Below are 19,599 nucleotides of genomic sequence, written 5' to 3'. Positions count from 1 at the left end.
TTTTTTGGGGGGTGGGTGGATGTCTCATTAGTTCCATTTTCCTTTCTTCAAATCATTATTGGTCTGAAGATGATGGGCCTGAACCCAGCTTTGTGAGAGAAATCCCTCCATGGGTATCCTATCCTCAGATGGTTCCCTTAGAAATCTTATTGCCAAATTCTCTGGATTCCTGTCTGTCTTTCAAGACTCACTCCCTTCGTTCAGCCTTTCCTCTCTTTTGAACTGAAAGAAGCTGGGCCTTGAGGCCTTCCAAAATTACTGCCGCTCTTTCCAAGCACCCGTCTCTTCCTTCTTTTTTCTCCCAGGCGACGCAGATGGGAGGCCCCCCAAACCCTCCTGAGCAGATGGCGCCTCCTCCGCAACCAGCCGCTTCTCCTTCACCCCCTCCTCCCTCGGCCCCCCAAAGTGGACCGGAGGGATTCTCGGCTGGCCTGGGCAGTGGTGGCCATGGCGGCCGTGGGGGCGCCTCAGCAGATGCTTTGCCTCCCGAGTTCTTCACCAGCGTGGTCCAGGGGGTGCTGTCCTCCATGATGGGCTCCCTCAGCGCCCAGCAAGGCAGCACAGAGAGTATCGCTGACTTCATCCAGCGCCTCAGCGGCACCAGCAACATCTTTGAGCCGGGCACGGAAGGCGCTCTGGGTAAGGCCTATGTGGTTGCTCCGGCAACGGGGAGCGATCAAGTGGGATAAAACTGACTTCTTGTCCTAAGGATTCAGCAGCCCATTGAATTCTCTAATGCAGGCGGTCCTTGACTTAGAACAGTTCGTTTAGTGACTGTTCAAAGTTAGAACAGCACTGAGAAAAAGTGACCCACGGCGCCATTTTTTCTCACAGCGCCATTTTTCTCACGACCGTTGCAGCTTCCCCATTTTGGTCACGTGATCCAACATCAGACAGTTGCCAACCGATTCACATTTATGACGGTTGAAGCGTCCCAGGATCACGTGGTCACCTCTTGGCGATCAAACCAGATTCACTTAACAACCGCCTAACTCACTTAACTGCCGCGATTCACTTAACAACCGAGGCAAGAAAGGTCCATACCATGGGGTAAAACTCACTTCACCCATGTCTCGCTTAGCAACATTCATTTCTGGGCTGAATTGTGGTCGTACGTCGAGGACTACCTGTACTTGCCTTCTTAATTCCTCATATCTTAACGGGTCTTTCATTGAAGAATTTTTTAAAGAGTATGTAAGGCCTGGCCTCTCCCCCTTATTCAAGAAAGGGCCTCCCAACAGTCTGATGTGGATTTAGCCAATCCACAGATGCGAAGGTGTTATTGTACCGGCTGCTCTGAGAAAGAGATAAGGGAACTTTTTCAGGGTCATCCTCTCTTTCCCTCCCCCTCCCTCTCGGGGGATGAAATCCACATGGACCTCCCTCCCCTTACATTCCCCAATAGGTGAGAAAATGCATCTAGGCGCCAGGCTAGAAAGTATAAATCAATAAATTGCAGGATACAGGAGATTACAGATTAACAGAGTTGGAAGGGACATAATATAGGTCATTTAATCGAACCCCTCCTCCCTCAAGCAGGAGACCCTACACCATTTCTGACAAATGGCAGTCCAATCTTTTCTTGAAAGCCTCCAGTGATGAAGCTCCCACAACTTCCGAAGGCAACTTCTGTTCCATAGGTTGGTTGTTCTCACTGTCAGAAAATTTCTCCTTATTTCCAGGTTGAATCTCTCCTTGGTCAGTTTCCATCCATTATTCCTTGTCTGGCCTTCAGGTGCTTTGGAAAACAGCTTGACCTCCTCCTCTCTGTGGCAGCCCCTCAAATATTGGAAGACTGCTATCATGTCTCCCCTGGTCCTTCTCTGCACTAGACTAGCCATGCCCAGTTCCTGCAACCGTTCTTCATATGTTTTAGCCTCCAGTCCCCTAATCATCCTGGTTGCTCTTTTCTCCACTTTTTCTAGAGTCTCAACATCTTTTTTATAGTGTGGTGACTATTGGGGAGAAAGCCATAAAGTATGAATGCAATATGAAACGCAGGGGTCCCCCTCTTCCCCCTTGAGAAATGGCACATTCACGGATCTGACAGACAGATTTGTGGTCATGTAACAGAGACAGATTTCCCAATTCGGAAGGGCTCCTTTTCTTTCTTCGTGATTCTGTGATTTTATTCCAACGTAAGAAAACAGGCTGATATATTTGTGGTAGCCCAGTCGCCATTTAAATCAAACCAACCTTTAGTACAGTCAAAGGCCGGCATAAGGAGGCTACGTACGAGAAATTTAAAAGCAGGAAAAAAATATATATACAAAAATAAAAATGACCTAAAAGGCTAAAAATAATGTAAAATTCTAAAGGAAAAAAACAATAAATGGACGTAACCAAACATTGTTTCTTGGCATTATTTTCTGCTTTTAAATTCCTTCTACCCCACCCTCCCTATAGCTGGTCTTTGCCAGTAAAAAAGATTGATATGATTTGATTTGCCACTTGTATTTAAGTGCGAGGCCCTTCTTTAATTATGGGACTTGCTGCATTCTTTATTCTCTTTCTCACCCGGGGCCTCAGTTTCAAAACCATGTTGAGAGTTTTTTAAAAAAAAAAAAAGAAGGGGAGGAGAGGGGAGGGGATGAGAGGAGAGGAGAGGAGAGGAAAGAAGGAAAGGAAAGGAAAGGAAAGGAAGAAAAGGAAGAAAAAGGAGAACATGTTTTTTTTTTTAATATTTGGAGACTTTCATTTGTTGTCTTTGTAGCCCTCCAACGTAGGCATGTTTTGTATTGTGGATGAGGAGTTAATGTTTAGGGTTAATTTTTATCCACCGGCATCTCATCTGCGCCTGGAATTAAAAATAATCTTGTTTAGCAACTTGTTGTCTTCACTGGCTCTTCTTTTGTTATTTTCTCCGTAGGATGATCCTTGGACTGAAAGGTCCTTCTTTCCTTTTCCCAGTCAAGTTCTCTCTGCTCCTGCTGTTGTCTTCCAGTGGTCAATCAATCAATCAGAATAGAGCTGGAAGGGACCTTAGAGGTCTTCTAGTCCAACCTGCTGCTCAAGCAGGAGACCCTATACCAGTGATGGCTATTATATGTCACCCATATGTGTGTCGGGGTAGGCTAAATCCTGGAGGTATACTACTAGGACTGATATGGTCGGAGACATCTTGGGGGGAACACCTATTCCACGCCTCCATCCACTTTTCTGTGGTGTTCTGATGATGATTTTAATGCTGTTTTAATACTGTGTGTGACCAACCATACGCTAAATAAATAAGTGATGGCTAACCTTTTCCGGACCAAGTGCCCAAAGCGTGCGTGTGCGAATGCAATAAATGCATTCACACACGCATTTATAAATAAATATGAAAATAAATGCGTGAGTGGGCCGCACAGAAGGAGCAGAAGGCCTGGCAATCACTACGCGTGTCGGAGCCGATGGTAAACGGGGGACCTGCTGGCCTAGAACACACACACAAAAAAAGAGAGCGAACGTATAATGGTAGTCCTTGACGTATAACGGTTCGTTTAGTGACCATTCAAAGTTTACAACACCACTGGGAGAAGGGACTTACGACCGTTTTATAGTTACGACCTTTGCAGCATTTCCCGTGATTATGCAATCAAAATTCAGCCCCTTGACAACTGGTTCATACTTATGGCCGTCATGAGATCCCCTTTTGAGACTGACAAGCAAAAATGAATGGGGGAGCCAGATTCACGTAACAACCGGACTAGGAACTTATCAACTGCAGGGAAGTCACTTAGCAACCGAGGCAAGAAAGATCGTAAACTAAGGCAAAACTCACTTAACAAGGGCCTCGCACTTAAGTACAAGTGGCAAATCAAATCATATCAACCTTTTTTACTGGCATGCGCAGCAGAGCTGAACTGGGGCGACTGCTTGCGTGCCATCAGAGGGGGTGCTGCATGCCACCTGTGGCACGTGTGCCATAGGTTCGCCATCACGGCCCTAAACCATAACCATTTCAGAAAAGCGGTTGTCCAGTCTCTTCTTAAAAGCCTCCAATAATGAAGCACCCACCAGGGAAGCTGTTCCACTGGTTAATTAATTACTTGTGCTCACTGTCAGGAAGTTTCTCCTCAGTTCCTAGGTTGCTTCTCTCCTTGATTAGTTTCCATCCATTGTTTCTTGTCCTGCCTTCTGACGCTGTGGAAAATAAGTTGACTCCTCCTCTTCTTCGTGGCAGCCCATCAAATACTGGAATATTGCTATCATGTCACTCCCCCCCCACACACCCCAGTGCTTCTTTTCACTAGACTAGCCAAACCTAATTCCTGCCACCGTTCTTCATATGTTTTAGTCTCCAGGACTTCCATCATCGTAGTTGCTCTTCTCTGCATTTTTTCCCCAAAGTCTCAACTTTTTTTTTTTTTTTGGTAACACAGTGACCAAAACCGGATGCAGTATTCCAGGTGTGGTCTTAACGAAGGCTTTGTATTTATTTATTTATTTATTTATTCATTCATTCATTCATATTTCTATGCCGCCCACTCTCTGAGGACTCTGGGCGGTTTACACCAAAGACAGTATACTAAATAGCATATTGCCCCCTAACAATCTGGGTCCTCATTTTACCCACCTCGGAAGGATGGAAGGCTGAATCAATCTTGAGCCGGTGAGATTTGATCTGCTGAACTAGCAGTCAGCTGAAGTAGCTGCAGTACAGCACTCTAACCACTGCGCCACCTCGACTCAACTTATAAAGCGGCAATGATCCCACTAGCCTGGACCAGGACTTTGAGGGGCCTGTGACACTTGACCCCCCCCACTCTTTATTTTTTTGCTCCTCTTCGTTTTGCAGGCTTCTTTGGAGACCTCCTGTCTTTGATCTGCCAGAACTTCTCCATGGTGGATATGGTGATGCTGCTTCACGGCCAGTTCCAACCTCTGCAACGGATTCAGCCCCAGCTCAGCCGCTTCTTCCGGGAAGAGTACCTGCACGGCCAGGAGCCCACCGACCGCAACGTCCGGGTGAGATGAGCTTTGTTAGGAAATGAGTATTACCTACCTTGTTGGGTTGGCAATATATAAACCATCAATATAGCTTTAAGACTGCTGTATTGCATCATACTGTGTCCTGATTGGTTAGCTCTGTAGCCAATCTCCTTAAGAGGGAGCTAGAAACATGGTTTGTTTCTCTTTGCTGTTCTTGCTCTCTGATATCTCTGTATGCTACTGTTTGCAAATCCAGAAGAACTGTTTATTGTGAATGACTACGACGACTGGTAAGAAGACTTTGTTATTGGATTATCCCTGGACTCTCGTTTTGCTATCTCTTGCTTTATATGTGTATGACCTGGACTGTTTATTGGACTGTGCCTTACTATTTCCTGAAAGTAAACACAACTCAGTGTATCTGTGTGTTGACTGTGCTTATTCGTATCTACTCTCAATCGCTTTCATGTGGACACCCTTGCTCTTCAAGGATTACTCTGCAAATTCCTTAACAAGCTTCTTCTCACCCGGGTGTTCCTTCTCCAGCTTTTTATCTGCTGCTCAGGTGAATAATTTGCCTTCTCTTTTGGGTTCTTTCAGATGGCCACCTACAGTTTGATTAACGGCTTGGAGGAATACGTCCGGGAGAGTTTTGTAAGTTTGAGTCCACTTTTTCCTTCCTCTGCTTTGAATGGAGCTGTGTGGTTTGGGCTGGGGAATGGGAAGCGCAACCGGGCACTCAGCTTGTGGAGATGAAAGTGTTTACTGCCACGGTGGCGCAGTGGTTAGAGTGCAGTACTGCAGGCTACTTCTGCTGACTGTTGGCTGCCTGCAATTTGGCAGTTCAAATCTCACCAGGCTCAAGGTTGACTCAGCCTTCCAACAGCCGGTTCTGTGAGAATGCGCTTCGGGCGCATTGCGCACACGCACGCCTAACGCGCTTGCGCGCAGCGTTCAAAAGACAGCAATTTGAAGCTCAGCTGCTTACCTTCTAAGGCAGCCCCGGTATGTAGAACAGCGGATGTGCGGAAATCAGCTGAGCCAGAAAGAAGGCAATATAGGACAGGATAGGGCGGGGGTGGGCAGGCGGGTCCATCTGATCGTCAGAACTATTGGTTCGCCTGAACCGGTCCGAACCAGCAGCAGCCCACCACTGGTTGTATGTCAAGGACTAGCTATAACCATGGTCAGACTGATAAGCTCTTTCCTTTACTCTTTAAAAGCAGAAGTTCTGCTCCGAGGCAAGTTGGCTTTTTTTCATTTGGAAAAGAAAAAAAGTGCTTTTTTTTTTTTTTTTGCTTTGATTTATATGCTGTCCTTCTCCGGAGACTCAGGGCGGCTTACAATGCGTTAAGCAATAGCCTTCATACTTTTGTATATTTATACAAAGTCAGCTTATTGCCCCCACAATCTGGGTCCTCATTTTACCTACCTTAGAAAGGATGGAAGGCTGAGTCAACCTTGAGCCTGGTGAGATTTGAACTTACAGTAATTGCAGGCATCTGGTGTTAATCACAATGCTATCAGTCTGCTGAGCCACCAGGCTATTGAATGCCCACTTAACCCTGTACATCTGGCCAGCTGTGCAATGCCGTGGGTCAGAAATTCCCTACAAATTAAATTTGCCCTCATTTTTCAGGCGCCCTGTGTTGTTGTTCTTTTCGAGCCCCCCCCCCCCCCCCAAAAAAAAAAAAAAAAAAAACAGTCGCAATACTCTGCACTTATAAAAGCTGCACCCAGAACTTAACTTCTATTTTAGGACAATAATTCCAGATTTGCTCTCGGTCTGTTATCTGTTTTTTTTCCCCCTTTCTTTCCCCCCTTTAGGCCTCGGTCCAAGTCCAAGATGGAGTTGACATTACCCGCACCAATTTGGAGTTCCTGCAGGAGCAGTTCAACCGAATTGCCACGCATATCTTGCACTGCACCGGTAAGAAGTCGGCCAGAGCGGAAGGAGGCTTTCCTGGAAGAGAGAGAGAGAACGATGAACTCGCTTTTTTCTAATCACCTTTGTAACTTTTTGGTTCTAGATCACACCTTTGGCTACCGACTGCTTGAGCTGTGTAACCAGGGCCTCTTTGAGTGTTTGGCGCTGAACCTTTACTGCTTGCGAGGGGAACAGACGGCCCTCACCACAGTCATCAATGACCGCATTGTGAGTGACAGACAGATCGGGCAATTGCCCTGTTTTGAGGAGGGCCTCTTTAATCAATCAACTAAGACAGGGGTCTCCAACCTTGGCAACTTTAAGACTTGTGGACTTCAACGCCCAGAGTTCCTCAGCCAGCTTTGCTGGCTGAGGAACTCTGGGGGTTGAAGTCCACAAGTCTTAAAGTTGCCAAGGTTGGAGACCCCTGAACCAAGATGATTACTTTTACTTTACTTTTTACTTTAATTTGATTTATATACCGCCCTACTCCCGAAGGACTCAGGGCGGTGAGCAGCCAACAATAAAATACATACATACAAAATCTAAAAAGCAGAAATAAAATCGAATTAAATAGTTTGGCCCAGACAGATTAAAAACCCCAATCAATTTAAAACAAATTAAACTTTGAATATTAAAAATATTAAAAAAAATTAAAAATTATTTTAAAAAGAGGGAGAAAATTAGGCCAGGCCCGCCTGGTGGAATAAAAAGACCTTAAGAGCGCGGCGGAAGGTGCGCAGATACGGGATCCTCCGTATCTCCGGGATTAAAAGCCCTGAAGACTAAAACATATGAAGAATGGTTGCAGCGACTGGGTTTGGCTATAGTCTAGAGCAGTGGTTCCCAAACTTCTTCAGTCTACCGCCCCCTTGGTACTACAAACTCATCCTCAGTGCCCCCACCACCACCCAGGGGTGGGTTCTACTTGCCTTTACTACCGGTTTAGAGCGGGGCCACGCGCACGCACTCACTTTGCTCGCGCGTGCATGCGCTCTTCTGCACATGCACAGAGGCGTTTTGGTGATGTCGGGGTCAATGGGCAGGGCCTCCTGCCGGTTTTACTACTGGTTCTATAGAACCGGTGAGAACCAGGGCAACCCACCACTGCCCCCCCCCCTATAAATAAATAAATAAAATAAAAGAGCCTTGGTAGTACCGTGGTCTAAAGCACCCTGTTATTAAGACCAGCTGCCTGCAATTACTGCAGGTTCGAATCTCGCCAGGCTCAAGGTTGACTCAGCCTTCCATCCTTTCTAAGGTAGGTAAATTGAGGACCCAGTTTGTGGGGGCAATAAGATGACTTTGTATAAAATATACAAAAGTATGAAGGCTATTGCTTAACGCATTGTAAGCCACCCTGAGTCTCCGGAGAAGGGCGGCACATAAATCAAATAAAAAAAAAAAAAAAGCATTGTTTGGAATAGCGGTTTGCACGACCCACTAAGGAAGATAGTAAGAGTAAAATACACAGAATACAGCCATTTTTTGGCCTCCTGAAGCCTTGCTCCGTATGTCCCATTTTTGTGAAAAACCGGAAGGTCAGCTTTTCTGGAGCGCAGTCCCTTCGCACACACCATAGTGCTGAAAACTGGCCTGCACATGCACGCCGGCCAGCTGATCGTCGGGCGCTAGAACCTGGAAGTTCAGCTTTTCCAGATCACGGCACCGATGAGCACGTGCGACGTTTCCGCGCTACCTTTTCGGTTTGCCATCACTGGTCTAGAGAAAAGAAGGACTAAATATGAGCCAGTTGCCAAGCATCCGACTATGGCAGTGATGGCGAACCTTTTCGGCACTCAGTGCCGAAAAGGGAGCACTTCGTGCACGCTCGTCAGGGCCACGATCAGGAAGAGGAGCTGCCCAGGGAACATGCACGCACCAGAGAAGGTACTTCTGGGTTCCAGGGCACACATGCGTGCCGGCCAGCAAGTCTTCCGGTTACTGCCACACATGCGCACCCGCCAATCAGCTGGCCCGCGCACATGCTCACGCCGGAAAACAGAAGACCAGCTCTTCCTGTTTCTGGCACACCCGCATGCACAAAGGCCAGCTGATTGTCATGTGTGCATGCGTGCCAGAAACCCGGAAGAGGAACGGGCCAACGAACCTAGCAACGTGAAATATTGGGCTCAATTGTGGCTGTATGTCAAGGACTACCTGTATATCCGACTCACCAGTACAGGTAGTCCCTTGATGACTGTTACGATGGACTTGGAAAGAATTATTTACACCTTCTCTCCTCCCCTCCTCTCTTCTCCCCCCTTCCCTCCTCTCTCCTCTCCCCTCCTCCTCTCACTCCTCCTCTCCCCCTCTCCTCTCCCTTCCCCTCCTCTCCCTTCCCTCCCTCACCTCCTCTCCCCCCTCTTCTCTCCCTCCCCTTCCCTCCTCTCACTCTCTCCTCTTCCTTCCCTTCCTTTCTTATCCCTTCCCCTCCATTCCCTCCCCTCCCCTCTCCTCCCTCCCCTTCCCTCCTCCCCTCTCTCCCCCCCTCCTCTCCCCTCTCCCTTCCTCTTCTCTCATCTTGCCTCTCCTCTCCTCTCCTCTTCCTCCTCTCCTCTTCCTTCCCCTCCTCTCTTATCCCTTCCCCTCCGTTCCCTCCCCTCTCCTCCCTCCCCTTCCCTCCTCCCCTCTCTCCCCCCATCCTCTCCCTTCCTCTTCTCTCATCTCTCCTCTCCTCTCCTCTTCCCCCTCTCCTTTCCCCCTGCCCTGCTCTCTTCACCTTCCCTCCCCTCTCCCCAGAGGCGGATGTCGGCAGACATGAACCCGTCCTTGGTGAGCTGGCTCACCACCATGATGAGCATGCGCCTGCAAGTCATCCTGGAGCACATGCCAGTCACAGAGGAACAGATCTTGCAATATGTCCGCAGAGTGGGCGACCTCCCACAGGTAAGGGACCTGGGGAAATCCATGGGAGGAAAGCGCAGGGAAAGTAAATTCCTCAGAGCTTGGGGGACTGGCAGCCATGGCCAAAGCGGAGCCTATCTTTCAACTGGCAAGGTAAGGCACGGGGCACAGAGGTGACTACATGGACGAGTCCTTCCGTAATCTTTGCACTGGAATTGGCCTAAGAACTTCAATTATGCTAGTAGAAGGAGCTGGTAGTGCTTCATTTTGGTGGACGTTGGAGTGGAGAATGCCTGGAAGTGTTTTTTGGTGATAGGATCAGCCCTTGTGGAATAGTCGCTTGTTGGAGGTCCATCAGTTTCCAACATTGAGTTGTGAGCTTCCCAGAGTTGTTTGCTGAGATAAAGGTTCCCCTCACACAAATGTGCTAGTCGTTCCCAACTCTAGGGGACAGTGCTCATCTCCGTTTCAAAGCCAAAGAGCCAGCACTGTCCGAAGACGTGTCCGTGGTCATGTGGCCGGCATGACTAAATGCCAAAGGCACACAGAACGCTGTTACCTTCCCACCAAAGGTGGTCCCTATTTTTCTACTTGCATTTTTTTAACGTGCTTTCAACCTGCTAGGTTGGCAGAAGCTGGGACAAGTAGTGGGAGCTCACCCCGTTATACCTGGCACTAAGGATTCAAACCGCTGAACTGCCGACTTTTTGATCGACAAGCTCAGCGTCTTAGCCACTGAGCCACCATGTCCCTTGTTAAAATATAAGCAGCTATAAAAATCAATCAATCAATTAATCAAAAACCTTCCATAAAAAAATTAAAACAGCTTTTCCAGGAATTTTTTTTGGGGGGGTGAGGAGTGTCTCCCCTGTATTGATTGGGACATTTTAACCTAGTTATAAGATTTATTATGATTATGTTTCCTTTTATTGTGAACTTGTCTTGTGATGAGATACAAATCAGTAAGTAAGCCAGTAGTAGCATGAGCCTTGTGATAATGGAGCATGGGTGCTGAGGTGTGGTTAGGCAGTTGTCCATAAAATCCAGAGAAAATTTGGAGTGCGTCATTGTTATGGTGACTATTGGAAAAAGATAAAAGAACAAAACCAGAAAAGGGACAGATTTGAAGGCGCTTCATAAGGATAAAGAAATGTTAACGTTTTTGTGTTTATAACCTGGCTTTAAAAGGAAAAAAAAAAACTAGCAAAACCAAGAAAAACTTCACAAACACGCATCCTCTAATGAAAATATCTAAAGATCAAACAGTAAAGGTCAATTTATTTTAAAAATGACCTAAATAAAGATCAAAGATGAATTACAAACAAACAAACAAAAAATCTAAAGGACAGCTTTCTGAAATAAAGGACAGTTCCTTTATAATAAAGGACACAAGATCACTGTAATCATAGCATATCTTTTACCTTTTTTTTTTTTTTTAAAATAACGTTCAACTTTTCGTTGCAATCACACCCTTTGGAAACTGGTTTAAGGTTCAGTATGGTCCTACAGCAGGGATGTCAAACGCAATTTCATTGAGGGCCGCTTCAGGGTTGTTTTTTACCTCAGAGGTGTGTATGGTTGGGGATGGGTGTGGCCCGGGGCGGGCCTCTCAGAGCTCTGTTTTGGCTGGCAGAGGCACCACGGACCGGTCCTTTGCTGTTTCCAGGCCGGCCCCGCAGACCAGAATTTGACAACCCTGTCCTATAGCATAGTAGTGCTTTTCTTCTAAGAAGTTGGCTGTGAGCCAGAGCAGGGTCCAGAAAAGGAAGATGGCAGGGAAAGGCCCAGAGTGCACTGCAGGGGCTTTGATAACCTTCTTTTTCCTTGCACCTTCTCAGCCTGCTCCCGAAGAGCCCATGGACGTCCAGATTGCAGAACAGGCTCCAGAGACCATACAGGTATGGAGTGGGAGGGGCTTTTTAGCACACTTCCGGGCCCGTCTGTGCGACGGATGTGTTTCTTGCACAAGTGTTGAGATCATCATAGAGCTTGGAAGGTGTAGGTGATGATCAGCATCTCTTGAGACCTTCTGGTTTCTTTCAAAATGTGGGGTGCATTACGATTGGGGATCCTTACGGTGAGGTGCTGCTTCTACAGTGCAGACAATAGAATGAGGTTTTCTCATCTGAAACATTAAATAAAAACCCCTCGTCAGTCAATGGGAGTATTGATTTACCACCAACCTATCAAGTACAGTAGAACGTCTGGTCACGAATGCTTCTGACCATGACCAACTCAGGTTCAGCCAAAAAATTCACAATTTTTTTTTTTTTGCGGCTGATTTCCGTGCCATTTTTTTCTTTTTAAGCTTCAAATTTCCAAAATTAGGTTCAGGTCACGACCAAATCAGGTTGCAACCAAAGTTACGGAACGAATTATGGTCGTGACCAGAGGTTCTACCGTATTTAGAAGGTGAAGGGCTGGGCAGCACAAGCAAACGACAGCCAACGATTTAAAAGCCAGCCATTAACCCACCCCATTCAGCATCTAAAAAGCCAAATACTGCAGGCGCCGTATAAATACCACATACTCTGCTAGAGAGAAGTTCCCTGAGGATGGGCTCCAGCACAGGTGCGAAAGCTTGGAAGATAAAACTTCTGGTCTCAGTGATTGACCCAGATTGGATCCTGCATTAAAGAAAAGGAACAGAACTTTTCAGTCAGGTCTTCTTGGTCTGTCATTTGGCCTTAGTTAACCAGTAAAAACATAGACACGACAATCCAAACAAGTCTAGAAAAAGCGACAACAATCATTAAAACCAAAACCAGAGCATCACCCATGGCAGCATTTCTCAACCTTGGCAACTTTAAGATGGCTGGCCGAGGAATTCTGGGAGTTGAAGTCCATACATCTTAAAAGTTGCCAAGGTTGAGAAAGACTAGCCTAGGGTGTCAACCATCCCATTGGCATATACAGCAAAAGAAACTCTTGGGACATTATTTTACCAAGAGGATAACTTCACTGATAGATCCATATAGGCACAGTAGAAGCAAAGCCAGTTCTGAAGTTTTCACGCAAAAAGCTGCATAGTTAAAAATCCCTCTCCCTCTCGTCAGGCAATGCAGCTTATAAAACTGAGGTATCTCAATTGCTCCTGTCACCGCATTGTGGGACAGCCTGAATAGACTTCAAGGCAAGCCCCAAGTAGACCATGTTGCAACAGCTCAGTCTGGCTCCTTCAACGCTCTTCAGTGCATCCCTGCTTTTCTTCTCTTTTGCAGCGAGAGACTGCGGCCTCCCCGGCCCCAGCCACGACAGCAGAGGAAGCCATGCCCCAGCAGCGAGGGGAGCCGGAACGTGAGGAATTGCAGCAGGGGGAGCCCCCCGCCCCCGATGTGGAGCCCTGGGCCGCTGCTGTGCCCCCCGTGAGTTCCCTTGGATGGGAAAAGGGGCAAGGGAGGGATGGAGGATCCCATCTAGTGCAGAGCACATTGCAGGGGGTGAGAGATCCTTGGTGCTCTTTTAGTTTGCTTGTTTTCTTGCAGACCTTTCATTACCTAAACTAGGGAACAGAGCCGGGGTGGCGCAGTGATTACAATGCAGTATTATAGGCTAACTCTGCTGACTGCCAGCAGTACGGCAGTTTGATTCTCACCAGCTCAAGGTTGACTCAGCCTTCCATTCTTCCGAGGTCGGTAAAATGAAGACCCAGGTTATTGGGGGCAATAGGCTGACTGTTGTGGCCCGTCAGCGGCCTGTGCGGATTGTAGCTGATTCTGACAGCGAGGAGGCTGGTGTGGTGTTGCGCCAGCAGCCTGTGCAGCTGGCACTCGAGGCGGACAGTGAGGAGGCTGGAGAAGATGTGGTGCCAGAGGCAGGGATTCAGCCAGGGCCTTCAGAACCTCCAGAAGCTCCTTTAAGTGAAGAGGACGAAGAGGAGCAGCCTCTTCTCAAAGCACGGGTCCATAGAGCTGCCAAAAGGCAGGAGTGGGTCCTCAGGAGGAAGTCCCCTCGAGAGTAAGGCTTGGGGCTAATTGGCCACTCCCTTAGCCTATTTAAGGAGGAACGCCAACTGAAGCAATTTGTAGGGAACAACTTTAGTTCGCTCTCCTTCGCGTCTGGATTCTCTGCAAATTGCTTCTGGGCTTTCTGCCAACCATAGTAAGATTGTGATTACTTTATCTTTGATTTCTTGTAGGCTGTTAAGGAAGTTTATTAACAGCCTTTGTTTGACAAAGACCGAGTTATTTTAGTAAATTAAGTTTTGTAAAGAATTTGTGTGTGCTGTGTTCTTTGGCGTCCGTAGCTGGGGCAGAACACTGACTCTGTAAACCGCTTAGAGCAACAGTCCCCAAACTTTCCAGCTTCATGGCTGGCCAGGTGGCGGGGGAGGGGCATGGGAGTGGCAGCTGCTCATGTGCATGACCGCAGCTCCATTTGTGCGTGGGCCCTCCACTGATGCGAACGGAGGTTCGCGTGCGAGCAGAGGGTGCTTGCGCTCGTGTGCGGCGCTCCAGTTGCGTGAATGGAGGGCACTTGTGCTTGCGTGTCAAGCTCCACTCCATTTCTCCCACAGCCTGATTTCAAACAGGCCGTGGCTCGGTCAGTGAGCCGTGGCTTTTGGATTCGGGACCCCTGCCTTAGAGAGAGCCCAGTGCCACTGCAGCCAGGCCATGCCCCAACACCTATTGCGCCATTGCTTGACTTTTTCTATGGATGCTTGTGCCTGGACGCTGTGTAGCTTGTTGTGCTGGTGCCGCTACTCACTGCAGGAGGCCGTGTGGCACCTTGTGTTGATGCCGCCGCTTGCGGCAGGAGGTCACATGGGGTGTTGTGCCTTTGTGTGTACGAGCGGTGGCACTGGCGCGATGCGCCATGTGTCCAACTGTGAGCGGCCGCAGAAGAAATCGGGCAGCGGTGTGACAGGTGTCAGGGTGTGGGAGACCGGACTGTGGCAGTCCTAAGGTAAGCAGGTGCAGGGCGCGTGAGGCAGCTCCACCCCACTACCCTTCCCTAGCTTGATTTTTTTTTTTTTTTTGCAAAAAGTTATTTTTATTTTTCAACGCACAAATTACATCTTTTTGGAACAGAGCCCTGATCCGGTCATCAATTTATACCATTTTTCTTTTCCATCTTTAACAAAATTTTATATATACTGCTCAAAAAACTAAAGGGAACACAAGCAGAAGACATCCGAGATCTGAATGAATGAAATAGCCTTATTAAATACTTTGTTCTTTACCTACAGTAGTTTATACACTGCTCAAACAACTAAAGGGAACACAAAACTACTGTATGTAAGGAACAAAGTATTTAATAAGGCTATTTCATTCATTCAGATCTCGGATGTCTTCTGCTTGTGTTCCCTTTAGTTTTTTGAGCAGTGTATTTTATTTTGCCATAACGCTTATTTCTTAATCTTAAATCGCCTCTCTCAACTAATACCATCTTAAAAAATTTACTCAAATCTTTAAAAAAAAAGAACATTTACCCTTCTATTACACACACACACCCCTTTAATCTTAGTCACTATTAACAATACTTCATCTTAAATCATCAATATCCCCTATTAGCATCTTAAACATCTGTCCTGCCATCTGGTTATATGAGGTGGGGCGAGGCGCATGCGTAAAAATCAAGCTAGGGTTTAAGATGTTTAAGGTAGGCCCATTTTTCTTTCTTACCTGATTCCAGATCCTTTCTATGCATCTGGGAAGGTCGAAAACAGCCTTTCCCACTCCCTTGGAGGCCCTACGGAGGCTGAAAGGGCCCATTTCCCGACTCTCTGTGGGACAGGAAGTGATGTTTTTTGCTGTCCCCAGCCTCCAGAACCTCTCTAGGAGTCTGTAGGAGCCTCTCTATGAGTCTCTGGAGGCTGGGGACAGGAAAAAACGTCACTTCCTGTCCCACCGGGAGTCGGGAAATGGGCCCTTTCAGCCTCCGTAGGGCCTCCGAGGGAGTGGGAAAGGCTGTTTTCGCCCTTCCCAGATCCATAGAAAGGATCTAGAGCCAGGTAAGAAAGAAAAACGGGCCTTCCCCACCCCCCACCAGGCCCTCCAGAGGCAGGAAACAGCCTGTTTCCCTACTTCTGGTGGGCCCAGAAGGCCCGAAAATCAGCTGTCCGGCACGCGCATGCGCCCCAGAGCTGAGCTGGCGTGCCCACTAATATGGCTCCGCGTGCCACAGGTTCGCCATCACGGGGGTAGGGTCTTATTTTTGAGATAGGACTTATATTAGGAGCATATGTAAAAATCAAGCTAGGGCTTATTTGGGGGGCTTTTGGGGAAACAGTATACCTAAATTCTCTTGCTCTTGCTAACATCATGACTGAGATGCTAGCACTGATGATGTAACCTAGTTGGGTAATGAAACGTTTGCAAGGAAACAATCCAGCTCAGAGAGCACCAAGAACCCCTCCGTTCAACCCTGAGCTAGAAATATTCTCCTCGGATTGGTACATTGTGGGGGATGCTAACCAGTTCCCGGAACTTTTGCTCTCCCCTTCTCCTCTGCCAGGAGTGGGTGCCCATCATCCGGGAGGACATCCAGAGCCAGCGCAAGCTCAAGCAACAGCCGCCCCTCAGTGATGCTTACCTGAGCGGTATGCCAGCTAAGCGGCGCAAGGTGAGACCGGACCCTCTTCCAAGGTGGGCAAGGACACTCGTTTGCCTGGAGCGTTGAAAAAAAATTGGAGGGTTTTAAGAAGAGGTCGGACAACTATTTGTCTAAAATCTGTCTAGGTGGTCCTTGACTTCCAACAGTTCATTTTGTGACCATTTGAAGGTTCGACGACGCTTTAAAAAAAAAAAAAAAAAGCTTATGACTATTTTGTCCATACTTACGACCGTTGCAGCGTCCCCACAGTCACATGATCAAGATTCAGTCGCTTGGCAACTGACTCATATTTATGACAGCTGCAGTGTCCCAGGAGTCATCATCTTTGGTGACCTGACAGTCGATGGGGAAAGACAGATTCATTTAACAACAATGTCACTAACCTAATAACTGCAGTGATTCGCTTAACAACCGGGGCAAGGAAGGTTGTAAAATGGAACAAAACTCACTTCGCAACAGAAATTTGGGGCTCAATTGTGATTGCAAGTCAAGGACTACCTGCATCGGGTTTCCTGCTTGAGCAGAGGTTGGCTTAGAAGACCTACAAAATCCCTTCCAACGTTGTTACAGGAAGTCCTCGACTTACGACCACAGCTGAGCCCAGAACTTTCTCGCTTAGCAGTAATCAATTTTGGGCTCAGTTGCTGTCATAAATCAGACTCTTGTATTCTCTTTTGTTGGAAGCTTATATATCTATATCATCTATATATCTCTATCTTTATGTCATCTATCTATCTATCTATCTATCTATCTATCTATCTATCTATCTATCTATCTTGTCTGTCTGTCTATTATCATCTATCTATCTATCTATCTATCCATCCATCCATCCATCCATCCATACATACACCCGTCTGTCTGTCTGTCTGTCTGTCTGTCTGTCTGTCTGTCTGTCTGTCTGTCTGTCTGTCTGTCTATCTATCTATCTATCTATCTATCTATCCATCTATCTATCTATTGTCTGTCTGTATCTATCATCTATCTTGTCTATTTATCATCTTTCTATCTATCTATCTATCTATCTATCTTGTCTGTCTGTCTATTATCATCTATCTATCTATCTATCTATCTATCTATCTATCTATCTATCTATCTATCTATCTATCTATCTATCTATCTTGTCTGTCTGTCTATTATCATCTATCTACCTACCTACCTACCTAATCTATCTATCTTGTCTGTCTGTATCTATCATCTATCTTGTCTATTTATCATCTATCTATCTATCTATCTATCTATCTATCTATCTATCTATCTATCTATCTATCATCTATCTATCTATCCATCTATCTATCTATTGTCTGTCTGTATCTATCATCTATCTTGTCTGTCTATTTATCATCTATCTATCTATCATCTATCTATCTATCTATCTATTTATCTATCTATCTATCTATCTATCTATCTATCTATCTATCTATCTATCTATCTATCTATCTACCTACCTACCTACCTACATACCTATCTATCTATATCTAGCTATCTTGTCTGTCTATTTATCTATCTATCTATGATCTATCTGTCTGTCTGTCTGTCTATCTATCTATCATCTATCTTGTCTCTATCTATCTTGTCTGTCTGTCTATCATCTATCTATCTTGTCTGTCTGTCTGTCTGTCTATATCTATGGCTAATGCTTACATGTTTTTAAAAAAACTTTGCAGACAATGCAGGGTGATGGCCCCCCATTGCTCCTGTCAGAGGCTGTCAACAAAGCCGCGAGAGTGGTCGGAGTAAAACCTTTGACGAGCGCCGAGAGCCTGAACCGAGACCTGGCTGATCCGGCCTTGCAAGATGGATACCAGCAGCAGGTGGGAAATATTCCTTGACTGTGGGACAGAGGGTGCAATGGCAGGTCCCAGAGGTGCTTTCTTACAGGAAGAGGTAATTGCCGTGAAGAGCCGTGGGGTGGCGCAGTGGTTAGAATGCAGTATTGCAGGCTGACTCTGCCCACTGCCGGGAGTTCGATCCTGACCGGCTCAAGGTTGACTCAGCCTTCCATCCTTTTGAGGTCGGAAAAATGAGGACCCAGATTGCTGGGGACCATATGCTGACTCTGTAAACCGCTTAGAGAGGGCTGTCAAGCACTATTAAGTGGTATATAAGAAATCATCATCATCATTTAATGACCCCCATAATCCCTTGCGGGGTGGAGTCCGGTCAACTGAATGGAGCTAGCAGAGTGTTTTAATGGCCGGATGCCCTTCCTCTCGCCAATGCGGAGTTTTGTTCAGCGGATATATTCTCAGTGTGCCCACAGAGAGCGAGATATCTTAAGTGGCTATTGCTAATTGACGCTCTTGCTTTCTTCCCGCCTTTTTCCAGTTGAAATCCGATCTGCAGGAGAGACTTCAGTCCGATCCCAGCTTCACTCCTCAGCGCTTTCCCAGTGCCCAGCAGGCCTTTGTGGCTGAAGACTCCTAAGAGAGGCTGGCCGGAAGCGCCTGAGGCCGAGGCCTGTTCATCAAAGCCGGCCTCGCTGTCCACATGCGCGTGATGCAGACACCCCACTCCTTTCTCAGGCCAAATATTTAAATTCCATTTATTTTCCCCCATGGTTGCAGTGACTTTTCTCCCCCCCCTCCCCGTGGAGTGTCCAAGCTGCTGCCAAAATCAATAAAGGAAAACCACATGTCCAGGATTCAGTTGCGTTTCTTTCTCTCCCACCCACCTCTTCACAATCAATTGCGGATTTCATACTTCGTAGGCGCCTTTTAATTGTCTTGAGTTATTTTTGCCAAGCAGGTTTACACAGCCAGCCCTTTTCTTAGGAAGGCTTAAAAGAAGCTCAACGGGCTTCGGCTTTCGTTGAGTGAAACATGATAACGCTGTTCAGCATTAAAACCATGCTAGGTGCCCCAGAGCAGTGGTGATATCCAATTTTTTTTACTACCGGTTCTGTGGGCGTGGCTTGGGCATGGTGTGGCTTGGTGGGCGTGGCAGGGGAAGCATGCTGCAAAATCTCCATTCCCTTCCCACTCCTGGGGGAAGGATACTGCAAAATCTCCATTCCCTTCCCACTCCTGGGGGAAGGATACTGCAAAATCTCCATTCCCACCCCACTCGGCCAGCCAGAGTATTTGCCGGTTCTCCGAACTCCTCAAAATTTCCGCTACCGGTTCTCTAGAACCTGCTGGATTTCACCCCTGCCTCAGAGGTGCTTTTTCAAAAGGCAACTAACTGGAACTATTTTATTATTTTATTTGGGGATTTTATATTGCTGCCTAGTCGCCCATAGCAACTGAAGGCGGCTTACAGAATATAAAACCTCATATAGCACAGTAAAACTAGTAAGAGTCATAAATTAATTCAATAAAATCACCCCCCCCCCCACCTTAGCGACAGCACCTCACACG

The 19,599-nt window shown here is 46.9% G+C and overlaps 1 protein-coding gene across 20 annotated transcripts in view; it reads left to right on the top strand.

The window, feature by feature from the left end:
• BAG6 (BAG cochaperone 6) overlaps positions 1-18,884 on the top strand; it is a 46,662-nt gene extending 27,778 nt beyond the window's left edge. For all 20 annotated transcript variants that reach the window (XM_087883920.1, XM_087883909.1, XM_087883914.1 and 17 more), the window contains 11 exons: positions 306-639; positions 4,781-4,950; positions 5,515-5,568; positions 6,742-6,844; positions 6,945-7,069; positions 9,584-9,730; positions 11,527-11,586; positions 12,910-13,053; positions 16,145-16,252; positions 17,908-18,054; positions 18,569-18,884. In XM_087883920.1, coding sequence (XP_087740046.1) covers positions 306-639; positions 4,781-4,950; positions 5,515-5,568; positions 6,742-6,844; positions 6,945-7,069; positions 9,584-9,730; positions 11,527-11,586; positions 12,910-13,053; positions 16,145-16,252; positions 17,908-18,054; positions 18,569-18,667 — 1,491 coding nt within the window. In that variant the 3' untranslated portion in view covers positions 18,668-18,884. The remainder of the gene's footprint in view (positions 1-305; positions 640-4,780; positions 4,951-5,514; positions 5,569-6,741; positions 6,845-6,944; positions 7,070-9,583; positions 9,731-11,526; positions 11,587-12,909; positions 13,054-16,144; positions 16,253-17,907; positions 18,055-18,568) is intronic.
• Positions 18,885-19,599: the final 715 nt, after the last annotated feature.

The sequence above is a fragment of the Pantherophis guttatus genome, chromosome 2 (genome assembly GCF_059756535.1).
Source record: "Pantherophis guttatus breed Tessera chromosome 2, ASM5975653v1, whole genome shotgun sequence".
NCBI classification, from domain to species: domain Eukaryota; kingdom Metazoa; phylum Chordata; class Lepidosauria; order Squamata; family Colubridae; genus Pantherophis; species Pantherophis guttatus.
The sequence above is the reverse complement of the archived record's forward strand: the minus strand, read 5'-3'. Positions and strand labels throughout refer to the sequence as shown.